The sequence below is a fragment of the Neopsephotus bourkii genome, unplaced genomic scaffold, assembly GCF_033783945.1.
Source record: "Neopsephotus bourkii isolate Nb327-2 ecotype Australia unplaced genomic scaffold, CSIRO-AGI_Nbou_v1 NB_1655, whole genome shotgun sequence".
In the NCBI taxonomy this organism is placed as follows: domain Eukaryota; kingdom Metazoa; phylum Chordata; class Aves; order Psittaciformes; family Psittacidae; genus Neopsephotus; species Neopsephotus bourkii.
Window position 1 is genome coordinate 919,500 of NW_026902129.1, and position 21,270 is coordinate 940,769.

The 21,270-nt window shown below is 39.1% G+C and overlaps 3 protein-coding genes across 19 annotated transcripts in view; all 3 read left to right on the forward strand.

Moving 5' to 3' along the window:
• LRRFIP2 (LRR binding FLII interacting protein 2) overlaps positions 1-5,321 on the forward strand; it is a 53,262-nt gene extending 47,941 nt beyond the window's left edge. For 5 of the 17 annotated variants that reach the window (XM_061374918.1, XM_061374920.1, XM_061374919.1 and 2 more), the window contains 5 exons: positions 5-54; positions 1,115-1,235; positions 2,248-2,327; positions 3,455-3,559; positions 4,324-5,319. In XM_061374918.1, the coding sequence (XP_061230902.1) occupies positions 5-54; positions 1,115-1,235; positions 2,248-2,327; positions 3,455-3,559; positions 4,324-4,434 (467 nt within the window). In that variant the 3' untranslated portion in view covers positions 4,435-5,319. Of the gene's footprint in view, positions 1-4; positions 55-1,114; positions 1,236-2,247; positions 2,328-3,454; positions 3,560-4,323 lie in introns of all 17 variants that reach the window. The other 12 variants (XM_061374926.1, XM_061374922.1, XM_061374925.1 and 9 more) reach the window with 8 other exon arrangements.
• A 1,949-nt stretch (positions 5,322-7,270) lies between these two features.
• On the forward strand, positions 7,271-10,874 carry LOC133223808 (shugoshin 1-like). The gene is made up of 5 exons (XM_061374849.1): positions 7,271-7,416; positions 7,502-7,698; positions 8,455-8,519; positions 8,650-8,801; positions 10,769-10,874. The coding sequence occupies exons 1-5, from the start codon at positions 7,290-7,292 to the stop codon at positions 10,807-10,809; spliced, it is 582 nt and encodes a 193-aa protein (XP_061230833.1). The 5' UTR covers positions 7,271-7,289; the 3' UTR covers positions 10,810-10,874.
• Positions 10,875-12,501: 1,627 nt separating this feature from the next.
• LOC133223792 (leucine-rich repeat flightless-interacting protein 2-like) lies at positions 12,502-19,569 on the forward strand. Its single transcript, XM_061374831.1, has 7 exons — positions 12,502-13,361; positions 13,616-13,748; positions 15,040-15,089; positions 16,150-16,270; positions 17,282-17,361; positions 18,499-18,603; positions 19,366-19,569. Exons 1-7 carry the CDS (start codon positions 13,347-13,349, stop codon positions 19,474-19,476), a joined length of 615 nt encoding a protein of 204 aa, XP_061230815.1. The 5' UTR covers positions 12,502-13,346; the 3' UTR covers positions 19,477-19,569.
• Positions 19,570-21,270: the final 1,701 nt, after the last annotated feature.

Consider the following 21,270-nt stretch of genomic DNA (forward strand, 5'->3'; position numbering starts at 1 on the left):
TTAGATATCCGGCTACGCAAACTGGCTGGGGAAAAAGAGGAATTACTGTCACAGGTAACACAAGCTATTAATTTTTAAAAATAGACCTTTGTATATCCTTTTGCAAACTACTAATATATTGGCAATAATCAAATATTAAGTACCAAAGGTGCTTAAGCACTAAAGCAAAATAAAATACTCCTTACCTGGCTGGCTACCAGGAATTACCAGCTCCTCTCACTAGTTTCCTTATCCATGTGACTTTAATCTTGGTGGATTAAGAACCCACATTTCACCAACTGGTTAGTTGAAATCTAGGTTGTTGGTGATCTACTATCAGTGCATGTATTTATAATTGTTATTCCTTTCATTTTTGTTTTGTGTAGAAAGACTAAAGTCACTAAAATTACTTATAAATTCAAGTAGCCCTTCTGTATTGCTGAGTGGTACTGTTTCTGTGATCATTTCAATTACTCAAATAGAAATTTAGTATTATCAAAGTAGTTGTATTTTAACACAGTTCAATATTGAGAAGAGAGTACTGAAGAAAACATGGAGCCATTGAACGATTGCTAGAAATACCATAGGTTTTGTGTTCCTATTCGAGTACATTCCATATCTAAAGTGATGTTGTCAACGTTTGCATTTGATGGGAATGTACCCTAATTTTAGTACAGATACTTGGTTTAGAATGCAAATAAATTTTAGTATTAAATACAAGGGTATAAATACAAGCATATAAAAATGTATACACATGTTTATCACCACATAGTTTTAAAAAACAGCGTTAAAATATTTGTTATGAATGGCAGTTTTGCAAGTATACAACAGTACCATACAGCTAATGGTATTTTGAGAGTCAAAAGAAGTAGTTCCCACTTCTTGTAAATTCCAGACACACAAGACATAGCTGAGGAATCTGTGTTGACATGCACTCACCCAGCAATGGGGAGGGGGAGTTTTAGCCACAGGTCTCAGGGACTGGTTTTCCTGCCTCTTCTTCATCGAGACACTTACAGAGCTGCCTCAGTCAGTGGCATCTCAGGACTGCTTTGCCTTTTTCCCACTGAACATTTAGATACACAACTACTAAACTTGCGGGAGTCTTTTTCACAGAAGAACACTTCTTTTTCAGGTTAGAAAACTGAAGATGCAGTTGGAAGAAGAACGACAGAAATATTCTAAAAGTGATGGCATGAATCCAGACATCATAGGCTTAGAGAATGGTTCTGACTTGCAACTAATTGAAATGCAGAGTAGGTATATGGTTACTATTCAAAAGTATTCTTACTGGGGAGAGGAAACAGACTTTTCTGGCTCCTTTTCCTATATTGTGGTGTGGTAGCAGTATTGGAATGAATATATTATTGTGCACCTAGTTTTTTGTAGACACTTCTCACTGCAAAGTAGCTTAAAAGTCTGCCTCTTCCAGTGTTGAATAACTATATTCTGAGAAGTTATTTTCCAGTTGATGACCTTGACTAGAATGGGGGCTGCTACTCAAAACAGTTTCTGGTTTAGGTGATAGGATTTCAGCTGGAATAGTCTGTTAATGTAGTCTACCTGATTTTTTCTTTATTTATTTTGTTGAATCTTTGATAATCTTAAAGACTTATTCTTTGAAGCAAACCATGAAAAATTATTCAAGTTTAACACAATATTCAGTGTTGCTTCATAGAAGCACGAAGCGACTTTTCACTTCAAGCAAGCTATTGCTCCAGCTGATAACTTTACTGGTTTGACAAACAGTCATTTAATGTGGTTGTGGCAGTGAACGTGAACAGAGTACTGGCAATATCAGGGCTAAAATATAGCACCAAAATAATGTACCATGTTCCTTGGAGTTTGTCAGACAGATTCAAGCCTTGTGCTGCATATCATTCAAATGTTGTTACAGATGTCTATGCTAAATGATGCTGGTATTATTTCTGTTGTGCTTTGACCCATCTTAGTGTGTGCTGGTTATTGTGTTTTCTTTTTTTTTTGAGAGAGGAGTTTGCTGATCTAAATGTGTTTTGAAAGGTGTGTATCTCAGAGAGCTGAGAGATAATGCAATTCTTACAGAGACAGTAATTGTTTTCTCTGAATAACAGGGAAATTATTTCCTTTTCATACTCTGAAAAAGATTTCTGAAAGCACATCTACCTCTTTCATCCTGTATACGGGTTACTCAATAAAATGGTCTTTTTAGTGGTTTCTAGAGTAAAAGGGAAACTGCCAGTTTATAGAGTTGCTTTGAGTGATATATTCCTGTCAATTTTTATCTAGGAGATGCCAACAGACAAATTAGTGAATACAAATTTAAGCTTTCAAAAGCTGAACAAGATATTACTACCTTGGAACAAAATGTAAGTGTGTCTTAATATTTATTGTTATCATTACATTTGCTCTGTACAGTTGCACAATACTTTTTTCAACAAAACTATGAAAATGTATTTCCTTATTTGATTACTGTTTGTTCTTTACTTTGCACATAATGGCACTATATTTGTATTTTTATCCATATTTCCTTCAATACGTGTGCATAGTCTAACCATAAGAGAAAATCTGGAGTGAATTTACTCAGATGTCAATGTACAACAGAATATAAAGAGGAAGCTACTAGTTCAAGGAAATCAGTTTATGTAGCTTAATTACTTGCAAAAAATTTGTATAGACTTTGGACGGTATATAATTTACTCTCTGAAATTCAAGAGTCTGTTTTTATAAGTATAGATATACATACCCTCACCCATTTATACTTCATGATTGTAACTCAGAGCATGGTATTAAAAGTTCAGCATCTCTATAGGTCATCTCAAAATCTCATAAATGATTGCAGTTTGAATCAGAGATGTGCAGTTGTTCTGTCCTGCACAGCAGCAGGCTAGTAGCCTGTCCTATGGGTTTGAGGGTAGCAGGGATCTATACGTACAATCCAGCAAGTGGGCTTTAACACTGGCAGATTGCAGCAGGACTTGTCTCAAGCCCTCTCTTCACTGCTGAACTGTGTGCTTGATTTCAAGACCTCTTGCATCGTGCCCTGATAAGTCTCCAACTTCTCATATGGTCTCTGCTTTCCAACTTTGCAGCTTTTGTTTTTAAGCCCCTGTATCTCTTGATTTTTTTTTTCTTCTTCCAACTCTTCGCTCTGTGTAGTTCCTCAGCCTTCTTTATCTTCTCAGCTGTGTCTTAATGCTATGTTGCATTCTCTGCTGTTTCTTGTGACTCTCAACAGGGAGGGACAGGCAGTGAAGGGTATTCCAAATTTCTGCCCACAAACTGTTTTAGTGCTTTATTAGTTCTTTTAAACATTCTTTGAAATTATGGCTGATGCGAACACACACATCCTTTTCCCAGAGGGGGATTGTATGGATAATTCACAGGTTGCCTTGTGTTACGGTACCTTTTCAGAAAATTAAAACCAGCTGGTGGCAGGTGAGCTTGGGGTGGAACACCTCAGTAACTGTTCCTTTTATCTTGTTTGGGTCTGCAGATTGCACGACTTGAAGGGCAGGTTACAAGGTATAAAAATGCAGCAGAAAATGCAGAAAAAGTAGAAGATGAACTCAAAGCTGAAAAGAGGAAGCTTCAGCGAGAGGTAACTGACTTGATTTCCTTTTCAGCTGTATACTCCATGCTCCTTTCAGTCTTGAACTGCTCTTTTGCTCCCAAGTTCTGTGTTGTTTGTAGTCTTTGGTTACAGCTTTTAAGTGTTTTTTGAGGAGACAGTCAAGTCTGTCAGTGTTACATTCAAAAGACAACTGTAGCATATAAAAGTAATACTAATTACAATTCAATGTAGTCCTACCTTGAAAAGAAGGATCTAAATTGTTATTTTCTTCTAAATATGATAACTTTTACTGTTTTATACTAATCCTTCCATAAAAATTACTGGAAAGCTGAATGTTCCCTGTGTCAAGTGCCAGATTGGGAAGTTTCCATTGCGCACCTCACAGGGAGCTGGGAAGAAGCTGTATTTGACTGAGCTGTTGAACATGCTTGCTTAAGAGCTGCTGTGTGACTATCCTGATACCTGCTACCCATGGGAATATATATCCATGGGCAAGTGAGAGTGGAGGAGAGGATTTCACCTTTAAATAGCATGTGATAGGAAGTTGCAGGCACCTAGTTCTTTTGGAATTAGTACATGTTTTATGTTTCAATTGCCTCTTGATTTTGTATTTTAGCAGTTGAATTCCAGTTCATCTGACTGCAGTAATGAGTATTGTGTCTTAGCTTACATGGTACTCTTGTAAAGCATGTAATACTTGTATTCTTGTTTGTTTCCTCTGTCAAAGCTCAAGAACAGCAGAAAGTCCAAGTAAACTTCAAAGGATAATAACTTTTGCTTTCATTTTATAGTTAAGAACAGCACTGGATAAGATAGAAGAGATGGAGATGACCAATAGCCACTTAATGAAGAGGCTGGAGAAGATGAAGGCGAATAGGACTGCGCTTTTATCACAACAGTGAAGTGGAAATTGAAAATATGATGCACTGCTCCTTGAATAACTAGCCCCTAGCTTGTTTTTAAATACAGACTTTTATTGGCACAAATTATTTGAACACTGAGCTGTTCACTGGTGTTTTAGTTTCATAATTAAATGGCATACTTCTTTTTGTAACTTATGAGAGAATGAAATGTAGTTTGAATTCCCATGTGAATGACAGCAATTTTTCTGTAGCGTTTGATTCCAGAGTCAGAGCTGGAGCACAATGCTGTATGTGCAACTTTGCAATAGAAAATGGTTTTACAGCTGTGGAATCCAGTTTACTCACTGTCTCTTTTGGCTGCTTTAATGATGCTTGATGCTCGGAGACAACTGCATGAATTCAAGAAAACACTGTATTACTGTATTATAAACTAACATATATTTGCTCAAGACATCACACAGCACAAGTGCCTTTTATCTCGTGCAATTTAGACTTCATTGTTGAAATAACCTTTGAAATCAGATAACATTTTATTTTAAAATACATCTGGGGTATTCACTAGACTTTATACATTTTGAAAATGCATTTTTGTAAAATATTTAAATTTATAAGAAAAGAACAGGGAGTGTATATAAAAATCTGCTTTTTTTGCATGGGCACATCTGAGTTCTAGGTAATTTTGTCAAATACTAGGCCCTGATACTCTTAGTATTAAGAGTATAGATTTTAAAACTTTTGTTGTACACCATCAAATTATGTCATCTGCTTAAGTGTGAATTGAAATTTTAGGGTGGGAGGAAGGGGTGGGAAATGTGGCTAAGGAGTTTATTAAATGGACACTTTACTGACCAAAACCAGACATTCTGTGTTTTCTTTAAAAACAGAGATAAATCTGTGCAGAATAGGAAAATCTGATCTTTCTCTTCTTTTTAAAAAGTATCCTTTTGGGTTTGAAATAGACTAAGGTCATTGAGGGTTTTTCTTTTTCTGATTTTTCTTGTCTTGGCCTGTTACTCTTTGACAGTGATGCCATGGAGAAGGGCAGGCAGTACAAGGAAGAAGGTGCTTTCTGGAATGGTGTGGTCTTTTTATCTGTGGTGGTATGGTTTTTGTCCTATGCTCTGTAGACATTGAATTGCTGTTAAGAACTTGCACTCTTCAAGCTGGCACATCACAAGTGGGAAATGAATGGCACCTGCGGTGGCAGTTGTGGAGCATTTGAAGTGGCACTGCCCCCGTGTTGGACTTCCCATGAGGCCAGCAGGAGCCCACCATTTGATCTGAATCATTCTTTCAGATTTGTATCAGATGCTTTCCTATTGCAACTTCCTGTTGCCCTGTTTCTCAAAGCAAGCCATATTCTAGAGCCATTGCAACGCAGAAGGTTAGTACTCCTGCTTATACCAGAGCTACCTTCCAGAAACAGCGTGGTCTTAAACAGTGTGGCACCGAAGCTTTGTCTCTTTTGGTTTAGGATACCTCTTTGACTTGGAAAATAAAATGTTTTTCTTATTGAGAAACCTCTGTGTAAGTAGCAGATCTCCCTCTAGGCTTACTCATTAAATGGGAGACAGTTGTAGTTTGGTGATGACGTAGATTATTGTGCTGTTAAGTTTCTGATTCCTGGTGCGTGCTTGCTCAGAAGAAACTGTCAGGGTCGTGATTAATTGTGTATTCTGAAGATAAAGGGATACTTCAGGGGTTTTGAAAGTTTTCTCATGTGCAAAACTCGGCTAAAGCCTCATTTGGCACATAGTGGGGAGCACCTCTCCTTCTAGTTCACTTTGCTTACACCACCCTGTTGAAGCTGGATGTTTTATGGCACAGGGAAAACTGATTTCAGTACTAAACCATGGCAATCAGATAAGGGGCTCCTAACTCAGTTACCAGCCTACTGCAAAACTTTGTCTGGAGCACCAGTGCATCCTTTCTAAGTATTAAGATTTGTAGTAACCAGAACATAAGATTGCCAACATGTAGACTAACTGAATACTGCTGGATTCTGTGATCCAGTATGACTCTTAAGGCAATTGAAAGAACTAAGAGGGAGCAGCCCTAGGAAGAATTAATTGTAAACCTTTCATCTTTTTCTGAAACAAGTCTTACCAGAGGGAAATGTAATTATATTAATCAGATAATTTCTGAGATGCCTGCAAGGGGACAGAGATGGTTTTAGTGCCTCTTGTGTGCAGGGTTATGCCCACTTACGGCCCCCAAAAAGGTGCAGAGTTAGTGGCTGTAAGGGTGGTTGTAACATGGCATAATACCAGGGTTTTGGGTTTTTATTGAGGACAGTTTTTAACACCCAGCACTGTTTGGTCCCTCAAGCTTCTGGTGGGTTGGTTTGTTGTATGGGCAGTTGTTGGGGCAGCATTGAAAGATTTGGTGTTTGTTTAGGGAAAAGACAGCAGCACCAGAAAGGTAATGAGAAACTATGGTTTCCCCCGTTTGTCTTTTGTGGGACATTTCCCCACAGTCTCTGGGCTCCTAAATCATAGCATTTTTGCTGCCACACTCCACCAAGACGGTGAGTCCTGTGTGTCAGAAAAGAGCTGCTCACTGACAACCAGGAGTCCCTACCTGCATACTCTTGATTTACACACACACACAGAGAGTAAAAAGCGATACAGGGGAGTTAAGTCAGCTCGAGCAGAACTAACACCACCCCCTCCCCGTGGCAGCCCCTCGGGCCCGGCCGCGCGGGCCCAGCCGCGGTTAGAGCGGTCAGAGCGGTCAGAGCGGCGCGCTGGGCCAGGCCGTGCGGCTGGCCGGGGATCCTGGGCCTACCCCGCCCTCGTGCGGTTCCGGCAGCTCTCGCAGCCTGTTTGCAGCTCCCTGTTGGGCGGCCGTTGTGGGTGTTCTCTGCCTCTTGTTTGTGTAGGTAGGAGTTGGCCATGTCCGAGCGGAAGATGCATAGAAGGAGTCAGGCCAACTTGAAAGAGCGAGTAAGAGAGAGAAACATGAGAAGGACAGGGCTGGGGAAAGCCTATGAGCCGTTGTCTGCAGGTGCAAATGGCGAAAGTAAGATGTTTCTGTTGCCTGTGTAGCAGTTTGGTGCTGGTTGCTGCCAATTTCCAATGTGTGACAATGGATGGTTCTCTTCCAGGCAGGCACAGTGTGCATCTGAAGAGCATCCTAGCCAACAACAGAGCTCTAGCCCGGGCTTTGCAGGAGGAGAAGCTCAAAGTGAGACGAGCTCGAGATGCCTTTCTGTGTTTGAAGAGGGAGAATGAATGCCTGAAGTTTGAGTTCTTTTATTTAACAATGCTGCTTCAATCATGGCAAATGTGGGCACCTGCTGAGGTATTTTGAATGCTGTCTTTGTTTTGCAGTGATGGGGAGTGTCAGAATTGTCTCCAGATAAGCCTGAGCTCTGTTTCTGAACTTCAGTGGCTCCTGACAAGTCAGTTAGCTACACAGGAGATACCTTGTTGGGTTTCCTATGGTTCTAGTCATTAATAGCTCCCATTTTTTTTGCTTATCTTGCTTCGGCAAGGAGAGTCCTTTTAGTGGACAGTCACAGAATCATGGAGTCATAGAATAGTTAGGGTTGGAAAGGATGTTAAGATCAGGTTATTAAGAACAGTCTGTGACACCTGATTTACATAAAGTTCTGTTTTCTCATAACATGATTGCAAAATAGGTATGTGTGGAGCTGATATAACTGCAACAACATGGTTTGCACTGTGCCTCCATTAGAGAAGTGTGTCAGCCTTATTTGGGCTCCCATCTTCAGAAGCTGCTTGGAGATTAATATAGTCCGTTGCTGGGCTGAAAAGGTCAGGAGGGTTGTGATGTGGGGGCATCCTGCCTTCCCATCTTTGTCTGGATCTTTACGGCTCTTTGCCAGGGAGGCTTCTCCTTTCTGAGTTTTCCCCTCCATTGCTTTCTTCCTGCAGACATCCACACAGTTCACCCGTGTAGGGAAAGAGAAGGGCTTTAAATGTGGCGGAATTTGGGTTTCTTTTCTGTCCTGCTGCCAGTCATCTGGAGCCTTGCCCTCCAGGGGGCCATCAGTCTTGTTCCAGCTGCTTACACTGAAACCTTTCTTGTTGGCAGAGTGCGAGAACGTTTCCTCCAGTGCCTCTAATGATTCCTGTTGTCACTGGACAGGACCATTGTGTGTAAGTAGCTCTGATTAATTTGTCTTGTCACTTCTCTTACAGTTTTCTTACAGTGAAGGCAGGGGAGGCATATGTAATGCATCAGAAATAATTCCTTGTCCTAAAAGCAATGTGTTTTTCCCCTCCCTAGGGGAGTTCCACGACATAATGTGGAACATGAAGAATTCCCTGAGAGTGAGATGAAAGCCACAGCAGATGACAATAGGCCAGCTGGCTGCTTTTCAAAGGACTTCTGTGAATCTGCCAGTGCTGATGCTGTAAAGGAAACAGACCCAGAGTGTGGTAAGGAAATCTACTGGGCATTCCTCACTCCTGAAGCAAGGAGGAGGACTGTGTGCCTCTATCTGCATCATGAACACTGCTTTGTAGTAATGGTGAGACAATACACGAGAATGAAGGATTTTTGTATAGTGGTGTCTGTGGTTGTACTAACTGTAATGAGGAGCAGGCTTGAATATCAGCAAAGACCAAAAAAGTTTTGAGTGAAGATGCTTGGCAGAATGGGAAATGAATTTGAAAGGTCTGACTTTTGTATCCCTGCCTCCTAGTGACCTGATCTACTGAACAGCTGACTAGAGAAATCTCCTTTTCTGTGGTCTGCTAGTGTTTATGATGAGCTACTTTTTCAAAGCCCAATATTTGAAAAGTCTTAATTGGACAATGAGTGTAAGCTGCAGCTCTAGATTCCTGGAGTCCTGCTGTTAGGACTCACGTTTTCCTGTGAGGTGAATACCTAAACTGTAGCCTATTTCAGGATGCTTTCGGGAAACTGTATTCACCCGAGCTTACCTTGGTGACCACACATTGGATCTTGCAGATCTTTTTAGAAAGTTGGTCTGGCTGATGGATTTAGAGAGTAAGCAAATCTTCTCTTGGTTGTTAATCTGTATTTCAGTAGGACTCTGTTCTGATTTGCTTGTTGATTTCCCTTCCCTCACTCCCTTGTTAACATAGTGCCAGAGCTGGAGACTGTTTCTTCAAATGAAGAATGTGGGCTATCTGGCGATGTGTTCCGCAAAAGTATGTCCATCAGGCAGTGCTATTCAGAGGTAAGGGCTCATGCTGTGTGTTCTTAGGGTTTTGCCTTTCCAGAGATATCTTGTTCATAGCCTTTTCCGGACAGGAGGAAGTTAGACTTGGGGACAGCCTAGAAGAACAATGTTAAAAACCCAAATCCTGGTATTTCTCAACAAAATAAGAGCAGAGAACTGGAGCTAGTGTTGAGCAGATGCTCAAGTGAATTCAATTGGCTGACTTGAGAGAAGCTAAGTTAAAGGTTCTGGAGTAAGGAGACTGCAGTATCAGGAGAGAAAGCTGGGAGATGCTGAAGAAGCCTCCAGACCAAGCCTTAGCAAAGGTGAAGACTTTACAAGGAAAGCCAGAGATGCTGGCTGAGTCATCATGGTGAGGGTGTATCTGAGACCTGACCACAGGTTGGGCAGTGTTGGTGAAGATTCAGATGGTGGCCTTCAGGTGCCCCATTATCATAAACTGTCCAACAAGAGCAGCTGGGTGGCCAGAACGGGAGCATGGGGAGAGTATGTAAGACCTGTGCTTGAGATGTGTCTGGCAGCTCCCAAACAGGAATTCCAGAGTGAAAGAGAGATGGAGCATCCTACAGCAAGGGCAAAGCTGGTTGGGAAGGGGAGTTTGGAAAGGGCTGTATCCTGATCGATTTCTGTTCTCTCTTGACTGTTTCAAGCTAGCTTCTCTTTAGAAATACACATGAAATGGTGCTGGAAACCTGATAGTACAGTGCCCATTTATGCAACCACTTGTTTTGTCAGCAAAAGAGGTAACTGAAGCTGGATACTGTGTGAAAAACTGCTTAAAACCAAACTATACTGTGTTGTTGTCTCTTTGAATAGGGGAGTCTTTCATGCCACCTTGTCAATGTCTTCACAGTGTTAACTGCATGGCATGCTTCTGCCTGAGCATTGGGATGCAGTTTTTCACTCATCACATGAAAGGTCACCTCTGAAATGCAGGCAATTTGATCCCAGGGACTGCGTGTATGTGTCCTACTTTTCAGCTTAATGCAGTGAAGTGCTATGTTCTTAAAAAGCAGGAGTTATTTGGGGCAGAAAGTTCCAATATGGCCTTTGAAGAAGGGTCTGGTATTCGTAGTACAAAACAGTTCAGAGCAGGATCAAATATGGTAGTTAGGAGTTGAACTGTTGCTGTAAATAGAGGAGGGAGTGGAAGATGAAATAGAATCCAAACTTAGTTTTGCTGCATTATTTTTGCAGGAGTCGTAGAGGAGATGCGTTTGCAGATGAATATTATCTGACAGCTCCAATTTTCCAGCAGAAAAAAAGACTTTCTTGAAATAAAGGAGAAATGTTTTCATTATCACTGAGGTGTCCTGTCATTCTTAACACCAAGGCAGTTCATGATGGGTAAAAATGTCTCCTACAAATACTGTCACATCTGCACATCTGATACTAGGGACACAGGCAAAAGGTTCTCTTGTTTTCCTTAGTCCAAGGAGTGACTTGCTTTTAAGGAGATAGCTTTTGTGTGTAAGGCATAAGGTGACTTTGTTACAGAGGTGAATCTATTTGAACTCTTCTGGGAGAAATAATGTTTGTTATTTCTCATCTTAGTAAAATCCCAGACGGGTTGCAAGAAAGGCAGCCTCACTTGTCAATCACACTTGTTATGTATAGGAAACATTCTCCATTACACTGGTGCATTTGTAGAATTTATTCTCAGTGTAGCTTGTGAAAAGTCACTGAAAAAATGCTATGAATAATTTGAGACACATAATATCTACAGTTGCTTAAAAATGCACTAATGCTGTGTTGAAGATATGCTTCAGGATGTGGTGCATATAAAGGAGAGGTGGGAGATGCTGGAATGAATATGGTCTGAGCAACCTTATCTTGGCTGCCCTGTGTAGATACACCTCATTAACAGCTTGTTAATGGTATAGTTGCATATTTTATTGTCAGGAGGTCACTGGTGGTTTGGGAATGAGAACCCTGCAGAAGATGCTGTATTTGAGGAGATAATGCTCTTGAACATACCTTGTCTGTTCTGTTGCACCTTGTACTTAAGGCTTGAGAGGCCCCTATGTTCTTAACGCAATCCCTAATATCTTGAGGGATGGTAAATTGCATGTGGATCAAGGATTGGAAGTAGTTATGCCACCTGTGTGGCTTTCTCTGTCTACAAATATAGGAGGAAGTTTTTCTCTGAACCTCCTTTATGAATAGAGGTGTTTTTGTGTAAAAAAATTCTATCTCAACCAAAATGGAAGAATCTCTATTAATGGGGTCTGTTTTAAATCCTGAACATACGAACAGTAGCAGCTTTGCTGAAGCAGCTCAGCATCTGTCCAAAGTCAGAGATACATGGCTGTATCGGTTTCTCTTCCCATCAAGTTTTCCTGATTTCTACGCACATAACACTTGTGCATAGTGTTGTGGATAGGAAGGATGTTTTGGGAAGGTTAGCAGCATCACAGGGCACTGCCAGGCACATGGTATCTGTGTCTGCAGTGTAATTCTGGGCCTCTGTGTCCATTCTCTCTGGTGGGTGAGCTTACTTCCCCTTCTGTTTCTGCTGCTGTTCTTCAAATATGGGAAAGGTGTATCTTTAAGTGGAACACACAATGATGCAATGATTAAGGATCTCTGCAGTGTTTATAACGTACTTAGAAAATGTGTATGTGTTAGGAAATAAAAGGGCATCACATGAGTTCTTTTTGATGTGACAGCTAATGTTTTCACACATGTTGAATTATTTGTATTTTAAATGGCACATTTACGTATTAGTAAATCAGTTTTCTGCTGAAAGTAAGAGTAATCCATTAAAACATTGCTCTGGATTCTAGATGATGATTAAAATTCAGCATACTGCAATTGTTATGTGGGGCAATTACAGTACAGAGGTGTACACCTTCATTTCTTTCTTGGTATCAGTCCATTCCTAAACATTTACACATGACATAAGATTTAGTGGATAATTTTTTTGGCAAAACGTACACTTTGCAGTTGCTGTATGGTTAGGATTATTTGTAATGCTTGCAGTATTGAATTTGAATGAATAACGGAATGAGAAGCTGCAAGTGAAAGTGTCTGATTAACTGCCAGGTAACACAGCTCCAGCATAGGTAGGCAAATCCATCTATGTCCGTATTGCTTCAATCCTTGTTTGTACTAGTAGTGCTGCTTTTTTCTCCCCCTCTCAAACTGACTGCTTTGGGTTTAGTAAAGGGTGATTGTAGTAATTAAGCAGCTAGTAAATAAACTAGTATTTCTAAGTGGACAAGCTCATATATCCAAGGTCTTCTATGAAATATGTTTTCTACTTCTATACCCTGTAAGAGGTAGAGAAATTAGTTCAATGGATGTAATGCTTTAGGATCTTTGCCAGTTGAGTTCCAACAAATTTTATTTCTGGTCACAGAATGCCTGTAATAAGACAAATCACTCTTGGTATTTGATTTAGTTTTTCAAAATCTACCAAAAATAGAATCCACTAAATGAAAATCTATAATAGAAGCTACTGAGACTTTCCTGGGAAAAAACTCGCATGACAAACATGCAGCAATGAGGCTAGATATGACTTGTAGAAAGTAGTTATCAGAGATGTACATTAATATACATTAAATACCCCTTTTAATTTCTTTACTTTTGTTGAGCTCTTTGTATTTACTTGTAGAAAATCTCTCTGCTCGCTGTCATATGCTTTTTCTCTGTGCCGTTCTTTTTCTTGCCATCTGCCTGAACCCAGGCCCTAGAAAGACAGAAAGATTACTTTGACTGCATTAAGAATGAGCGAGATGAGCTCAGAGAGGAGTTGGCTGACCTGAAGGAAACAATGAAGAGAGGAGAGGTATGTTTGTAGCGGTTACTTTGCAGTAACAGAAATCCAGGAGTGGGGCATGAAATCAAGGTCAATGAAAAAGGAACCATGGTTACTACTCTTGTGCAGTCTCAAAACCTGACCTTAGGGTAGGATAAATGGTTCAATAGTTGTAAGTTTTTCAATCAACTTGAAAAGCTTTTTATGAACTGTTCTGTCTGATTATGTTTTAGCACTGCTCTTGTATGAGTAGGTTGTTTGTTTTTTTTCTTTTGTGATTTTAGAAACATGGATTAGTTATAATCCCAGATGGCACACCAAACGGTGATGTAAACCATGAATCAGTGGTTGGTGCTATAACAGTTGTATCACAGGAAGCTGCTCAAGTCTTGGAATCTGCAGGAGAAGGACCACTAGGTAAAAATACCCTACCATACTTTGTCATAGAGTGTTTGAAGTCTTTGTTTCCTTCCTGTTCACAGTGATTTACAGCCACAGAAAGATACCTGTGATGTTTCTGGAATATACAACTTTCAAGGTTGTTATTTTTTATGCTGAATGAGAAAACAAATTTATCTGAGTAAAAAAATAGTATGTGCTTGGATGTTTGTAATTGATTAGATCTTAATCCAGATTTTGTTACGGTCAGAAAATATCTTGCCTGAAAGTTTAGTCTTTCAGATTAGCCTGTTTTCTGTTGTTTCATGGAAAAAAGTTCTTTTTGTATAATCAGTGAAAGAACTTCTGTTGAAGAAAGCAAAGCCCTGTATATTCTTTCCCCTTCCTTGAAATATTTTTGCCTTTTAGTGTAAAGCATATGCAGTATTTCATCACATTCATTAGAAAGCCAAGTTTTAATAACATTCGAAAAATGGCATGGGCAGTAGAAAGAAGTTTTGGGGGCCTTTATTTTAACTTGCTTTTATCCTTAGGCTGAACAAGTTATTGCATGCATAGTCAGTCTACTGTAAAACTCAGTCAACATGCAAAGATGTATCTCTATAGGCTTGAATTATATTTGTAAATAATATATAAGTTACATGTATTTGATTTGGCAAAGATGAGACTTAATGCGTGTTGTGCTGTGGCTCCATCATTGTGAGCTACAGATTTTTATTGTGTTGTTTCTGTCAGAGTTAGCATTTCCAAGGAAACCGCTTTACTTAGCAGGGTGTTGCTTGACAGAATGCTTTGTGGCCACTACCAGTCTTCTGACCCTTCAGACATTGCAACATTCTCGTGGGTCCTCTCCCAAGTGCTTTTTTTGGTGATTTAAGAACACTTTCTGCAAACTTTCTGAACATACGAGGAAGCTTGGTGCCTTCCCTGAATAGATAACAGCATCCTTAAGAATGAGACAGGGAAAAGAGTATACAGTCAGAAGAAAGTTTCGTTGGAAATGGCTGTTCTAGCTATTGGGACAAAACTGTGTTTTTATTATTTAAAAAATCATCAGTTGTAAATTTGCTCTGAAGATTAAACTCTGAGGTCTTGCTTTAAAATTATTCTAAGAAACAGTTTGAATTAAATATTTACCCTTTCTGCTATTTACTGAAGGGCTGATATTTTATTAGATACCAAGGTTTTATGCTCCCAGTGCTATTTGCCTTAGCTTTAAAGAGCATTTTATTTGAAAACAAACAAAAAGTTATGAAAAATGTTTTTAGTTACAGATTTCTTTTTTTTTAATTGGGTTCTTTGGTTTTAGATATCCGGCTACGCAAACTGGCTGGGGAAAAAGAGGAATTACTGTCACAGGTAACACAAGCTATTAATTTTTAAAAATAGACCTTTGTATATCCTTTTGCAAACTACTAATATATTGGCAATAATCAAATATTAAGTACCAAAGGTGCTTAAGCACTAAAGCAAAATAAAATACTCCTTACCTGGCTGGCTACCAGGAATTACCAGCTCCTCTCACTAGTTTCCTTATCCATGTGACTTTAATCTTGGTGGATTAAGAACCCACATTTCACCAACTGGTTAGTTGAAATCTAGGTTGTTGGTGATCTACTATCAGTGCATGTATTTATAATTGTTATTCCTTTCATTTTTGTTTTGTGTAGAAAGACTAAAGTCACTAAAATTACTTATAAATTCAAGTAGCCCTTCTGTATTGCTGAGTGGTACTGTTTCTGTGATCATTTCAATTACTCAAATAGAAATTTAGTATTATCAAAGTAGTTGTATTTTAACACAGTTCAATATTGAGAAGAGAGTACTGAAGAAAACATGGAGCCATTGAACGATTGCTAGAAATACCATAGGTTTTGTGTTCCTATTCGAGTACATTCCATATCTAAAGTGATGTTGTCAACGTTTGCATTTGATGGGAATGTACCCTAATTTTAGTACAGATACTTGGTTTAGAATGCAAATAAATTTTAGTATTAAATACAAGGGTATAAATACAAGCATATAAAAATGTATACGCATGTTTATCACCACATAGTTGTAAAAAACAGCGTTAAAATATTTGTTATGAATGGCAGTTTTGCAAGTATACAACAGTACCATACAGCTAATGGTATTTTGAGAGTCAAAAGAAGTAGTTCCCACTTCTTGTAAATTCCAGACACACAAGACATAGCTGAGGAATCTGTGTTGACATGCACTCACCCAGCAATGGGGAGGGGGAGTTTTAGCCACAGGTCTCAGGGACTGGTTTTCCTGCCTCTTCTTCATCGAGACACTTACAGAGCTGCCTCAGTCAGTGGCATCTCAGGACTGCTTTGCCTTTTTCCCACTGAACATTTAGATACACAACTACTAAACTTGCGGGAGTCTTTTTCACAGAAGAACACTTCTTTTTCAGGTTAGAAAACTGAAGATGCAGTTGGAAGAAGAACGACAGAAATATTCTAAAAGTGATGGCATGAATCCAGACATCATAGGCTTAGAGAATGGTTCTGACTTGCAACTAATTGAAATGCAGAGTAGGTATATGGTTACTGTTCAAAAGTATTCTTACTGGGGAGAGGAAACAGACTTTTCTGGCTCCTTTTCCTATATTGTGGTGTGGTAGCAGTATTGGAATGAATATATTATTGTGCACCTAGTTTTTTGTAGACACTTCTCACTGCAAAGTAGCTTAAAAGTCTGCCTCTTCCAGTGTTGAATAACTATATTCTGAGAAGTTATTTTCCAGTTGATGACCTTGACTAGAATGGGGGCTGCTACTCAAAACAGTTTCTGGTTTAGGTGATAGGATTTCAGCTGGAATAGTCTGTTAATGTAGTCTACCTGATTTTTTCTTTATTTATTTTGTTGAATCTTTGATAATCTTAAAGACTTATTCTTTGAAGCAAACCATGAAAAATTATTCAAGTTTAACACAATATTCAGTGTTGCTTCATAGAAGCATGAAGCGACTTTTCACTTCAAGCAAGCTATTGCTCCAGCTGATAACTTTACTGGTTTGACAAACAGTCATTTAATATGGTTGTGGCAGTGAACGTGAACAGAGTACTGGCAATATCAGGGCTAAAATATAGCACCAAAATAATGTACCATGTTCCTTGGAGTTTGTCAGACAGATTCAAGCCTTGTGCTGCATATCATTCAAATGTTGTTACAGATGTCTATGCTAAATGATGCTGGTATTATTTCTGTTGTGCTTTGACCCATCTTGGTGTGTGCTGGTTATTGTGTTTTCTTTTTTTTTGAGAGAGGAGTTTGCTGATCTAAATGTGTTTTGAAAGGTGTGTATCTCAGAGAACTGAGAGATAATGCAATTCTTACAGAGACAGTAATTGTGGTCTCTGAATAACAGGGAAATTATTTCCTTTTCATACTCTGAAAAAGATTTCTGAAAGCACATCTACCTCTTTCATCCTGTATATGGGTTACTCAATAAAATGGTCTTTTTAGTGGTTTCTAGAGTAAAAGGGAAACTGCCAGTTTATAGAGTTGCTTTGAGTGATATATTCCTGTCAATTTTTATCTAGGAGATGCCAACAGACAAATTAGTGAATACAAATTTAAGCTTTCAAAAGCTGAACAAGATATTACTACCTTGGAACAAAATGTAAGTGTGTCTTAATATTTATTGTTATCATTACATTTGCTCTGTACAGTTGCACAATACTTTTTTCAACAAAACTATGAAAACGTATTTCCTTATTTGATTACTGTTTGTTCTTTACCTTGCACATAATGGCACTATATTTGTATTTTTATCCATATTTCCTTCAATACGTGTGCGTAGTCTAACCATAAGAGAAAATCTGGAGTGAATTTACTCAGATGTCAATGTACAACAGAATATAAAGAGGAAGCTACTAGTTCAAGGAAATCAGTTTGTGTAGCTTAATTATTTGCAAAAAAATTGTATAGACTTTGGAAGGTATATAATTTACTCTCTGAAATTCAAGAGTCTGTTTTTATAAGTATAGATATACATACCCTCACCCATTTACACTTCATGATTGTAACTCAGAACATGGTATTAAAAGTTCAGCATCTCTATAGGTCATCTCAAAATCTCATAAATGATTGCAGTTTGAATCAGAGATGTGCAGTTGTTCTGTCTTGCATAGCAGCAGGCTAGTAGCCTGTCCTATGGGTTTGAGGGTAGCAAGGATCTGTAAGTACAATCCAGCAAGTGGGCTTTAACACTGGCAGACTGCAGCAGGATTTGTCTCAAGCCCTCTCTTCACTGCTGAACTGTGTGCTTCATCTCAAGACCTCTTGCATCGTGCCCTGATAAGTCTCCAACTTCTCATATGGTCTCTGCTTTCCAACTTTCCAGCTTTTGTTTTTAAGCCCCTGTATTCCCCATCTCTTCATTTATTTTTTTTTCTTCTTCCAACTCTTCACTCTGTGTAGTTCCTCAGCCTTCTTTATCTTCTCAGCTGTGTCTTAATGCTATGTTGCATTCTCTGCTGTTTCTTGTGACCCTCAACAGGGAGGGACAGGCAGTGAAGGGTGTTCCAAATTTCTGCCCACAAACTGTTTTAGTGTTTTATTAGTTATTTTAAACATTCTTTGAAATTATGGCTGATGCAAACACACACATCCTTTTCCCAGAGGGGGATTGTATGGATAATTCACAGGTTGCCTTGTGTTATGGTGGCTTTTCAGAAAATTAAAACCAGCTGGTGGCAGGTGAGCTTGGGGTGGAACACCTCAGTAATTGTTCCTTTTATCTGGTTTGGGTCTGCAGATTGCACGACTTGAAGGGCAGGTTACAAGGTATAAAAATGCAGCAGAAAATGCAGAAAAAGTAGAAGATGAACTCAAAGCTGAAAAGAGGAAGCTTCAGCGAGAGGTAACTGACTAATTTCCTTTTCAGCTGTATACTCCATGCTCCTTTCAGTCTTGACCTGCTCTTTTGCTCCCAAGCTCTGTGTTGTTTGTAGTCTTTGGTTACAGCTTTTAAGTGTTTTTTGAGGAGACAGTCAAGTCTGTCAGTGTTGCGTTCAAAAGACAACTGTAGCATATAAAAGTAATACTAATTACAATTCAGTGTAGTACTACCTTGAAAAGAAGGATCTAAATTGGTATTTTCTTCTAAATATGATAACTTTTACTGTTTTATACTAATCCTTCCATAAAAATTACTGGAAAGCTGAATGTTCCCTGTGTCAGTGCCAGATTGGGAAGTTTCCATTGTGCACCTCACAGGGAGCTGGGAAGAAGCTGTATTTGACTGAGCTGTTGATCATGCTTGCTTAAGAGCTGCTGTGTGACTATCCTGATACATGCTACCCATGGGAATATATATCCATGGGCAAGTGAGAGTGGAGGAGAGGATTTCACCTTTAAATAGCATGTGATAGGAACTTGCAGGCACCTAGTTCTTTCGGAATTAGTACATGTTTTATGTTTCAATTGCTTCTTGATTTTGTATTTTAGCAGTTGAATTCCAGTTCATCTGACTGCAGTAATGAGTATTGTGTCTTAGCTTATATGGTACTCTTGTAAAGCATGTAATACTTGTATTCTTGTTTGTTTCCTCTGTCAAAGCTCAAGAACAGCAGAAAGTCCAAGTAAACTTCAAGGGATAATAACTTTTGCTTTCATTTTATAGTTAAGAACAGCACTGGATAAGATAGAAGAGATGGAGATGACCAATAGCCACTTAATGAAAAGGCTGGAGAAGATGAAGGCGAATAGGACTGCGCTTTTATCTCAACAGTGAAGTGGAAATTGAAAATATGATGCACTGCTCCTTGAATAACTAGCCCCTAGCTTGTTTTTAAATACAGACTTTTATTGGCACAAATTATTTGAACACTGAGCTGTTCACTGGTGTTTTAGTTTCATAATTAAATGGCATACTTCTTTTTGTAACTTATGAGAGAATGAAATGTAGTTTGAATTCCCATGTGAATGACAGCAATTTTTCTGTAGCGTTTGATTCCAGAGTCAGAGCTGGAGCACAATGCTGTATGTGCAACTTTGCAATAGAAAATGGTTTTACAGCTGTGGAATCCAGTTTACTCACTGTCTCTTTTGGCTGCTTTAATGATGCTTGATGCTCGGAGACAACTGCATGAATTCAAGAAAACACTGTATTACTGTATTATAAACTAACATATATTTGCTCAAGACATCACACAGCACAAGTGCCTTTTATCTCGTGCAATTTAGACTTCATTGTTGAAATAACCTTTGAAATCAGATAACATTTTATTTTAAAATACATCTGGGGTATTCACTAGACTTTATACATTTTGAAAATGCATTTTTGTAAAATATTTAAATTTATAAGAAAAGAACAGGGAGTGTATATAAAAATCTGCTTTTTTTGCATGGGCACATCTGAGTTCTAGGTAATTTTGTCAAATACTAGGCCCTGATACTCTTAGTATTAAGAGTATAGATTTTAAAACTTTTGTTGTACACCATCAAATTATGTCATCTGCTTAAGTGTGAATTGAAATTTTAGGGTGGGAGGAAGGGGTGGGAAATGTGGCTAAGGAGTTTATTAAATGGACACTTTACTGACCAAAACCAGACATTCTGTGTTTTCTTTAAAAACAGAGATAAATCTGTGCAGAATAGGAAAGTCTGATCTCTCTGTTCCTTTTCAAAAGTATCCTTTTGGGTTTGAAATAGACTAAGGTCATTGGAGGTTTTTCTTTTTCTGATTTTTCTTGTCTTGGCCTGTTACTCTTTGACAGTGCTGCCATGGAGAAGGGCAGGCAGTACAAGGAAGAAGGTGCTTTCTGGAATGGTGTGGTCTTTTTATCTGTGGTGGTATGGTTTTTGTCCTATGCTCTGTAGACATTGAATTGCTGTTAAGAACTTGCACTCTTCAAGCTGGCACATCACAAGTGGGAAATGAATGGCACCTGCGGTGGCAGTTGTGGAGCATTTGAAGTGGCACTGCCCCCATGTTGGACTTCCCATGAGGCCAGCAGGAGCCCACCATTTGATCTGAATCATTCTTTCAGATTTGTATCAGATGCTTTCCTATTGCAACTTCCTGTTGCCCTGTTTCTCAAAGCAAGCCATATTCTAGAGCCATTGCAACGCAGAAGGTTAGTACTCCTGCTTATACCAGAGCTACCTTCCAGAAACAGCGTGGTCTTAAACAGTGTGGCACTGAAGCTTTGTCTCTTTTGGTTTAGGATACCTCTTTGACTTGGAAATAAAATGTTTTTCTTATTGAGAAACCTCTGTGTAAGTAGCAGATCTCCCTCTAGGCTTACTCATTAAATGGGAGACAGTTGTAGTTTGGTGATGACGTAGATTATTGTGCTGTTAAGTTTCTGATTCCTGGTGCGTGCTTGCTCAGAAGAAACTGTCAGGGTCGTGATTAATTGTGTATTCTGAAGATAAAGGGATACTTCAGGGGTTTTGAAAGTTTTCTCATGTGCAAAACTCGGCTAAAGCCTCATTTGGCACATAGTGGGGAGCACCTCTCCTTCTAGTTCACTTTGCTTACACCACCCTGTTGAAGCTGGATGTTTTATGGCACAGGGAAAAC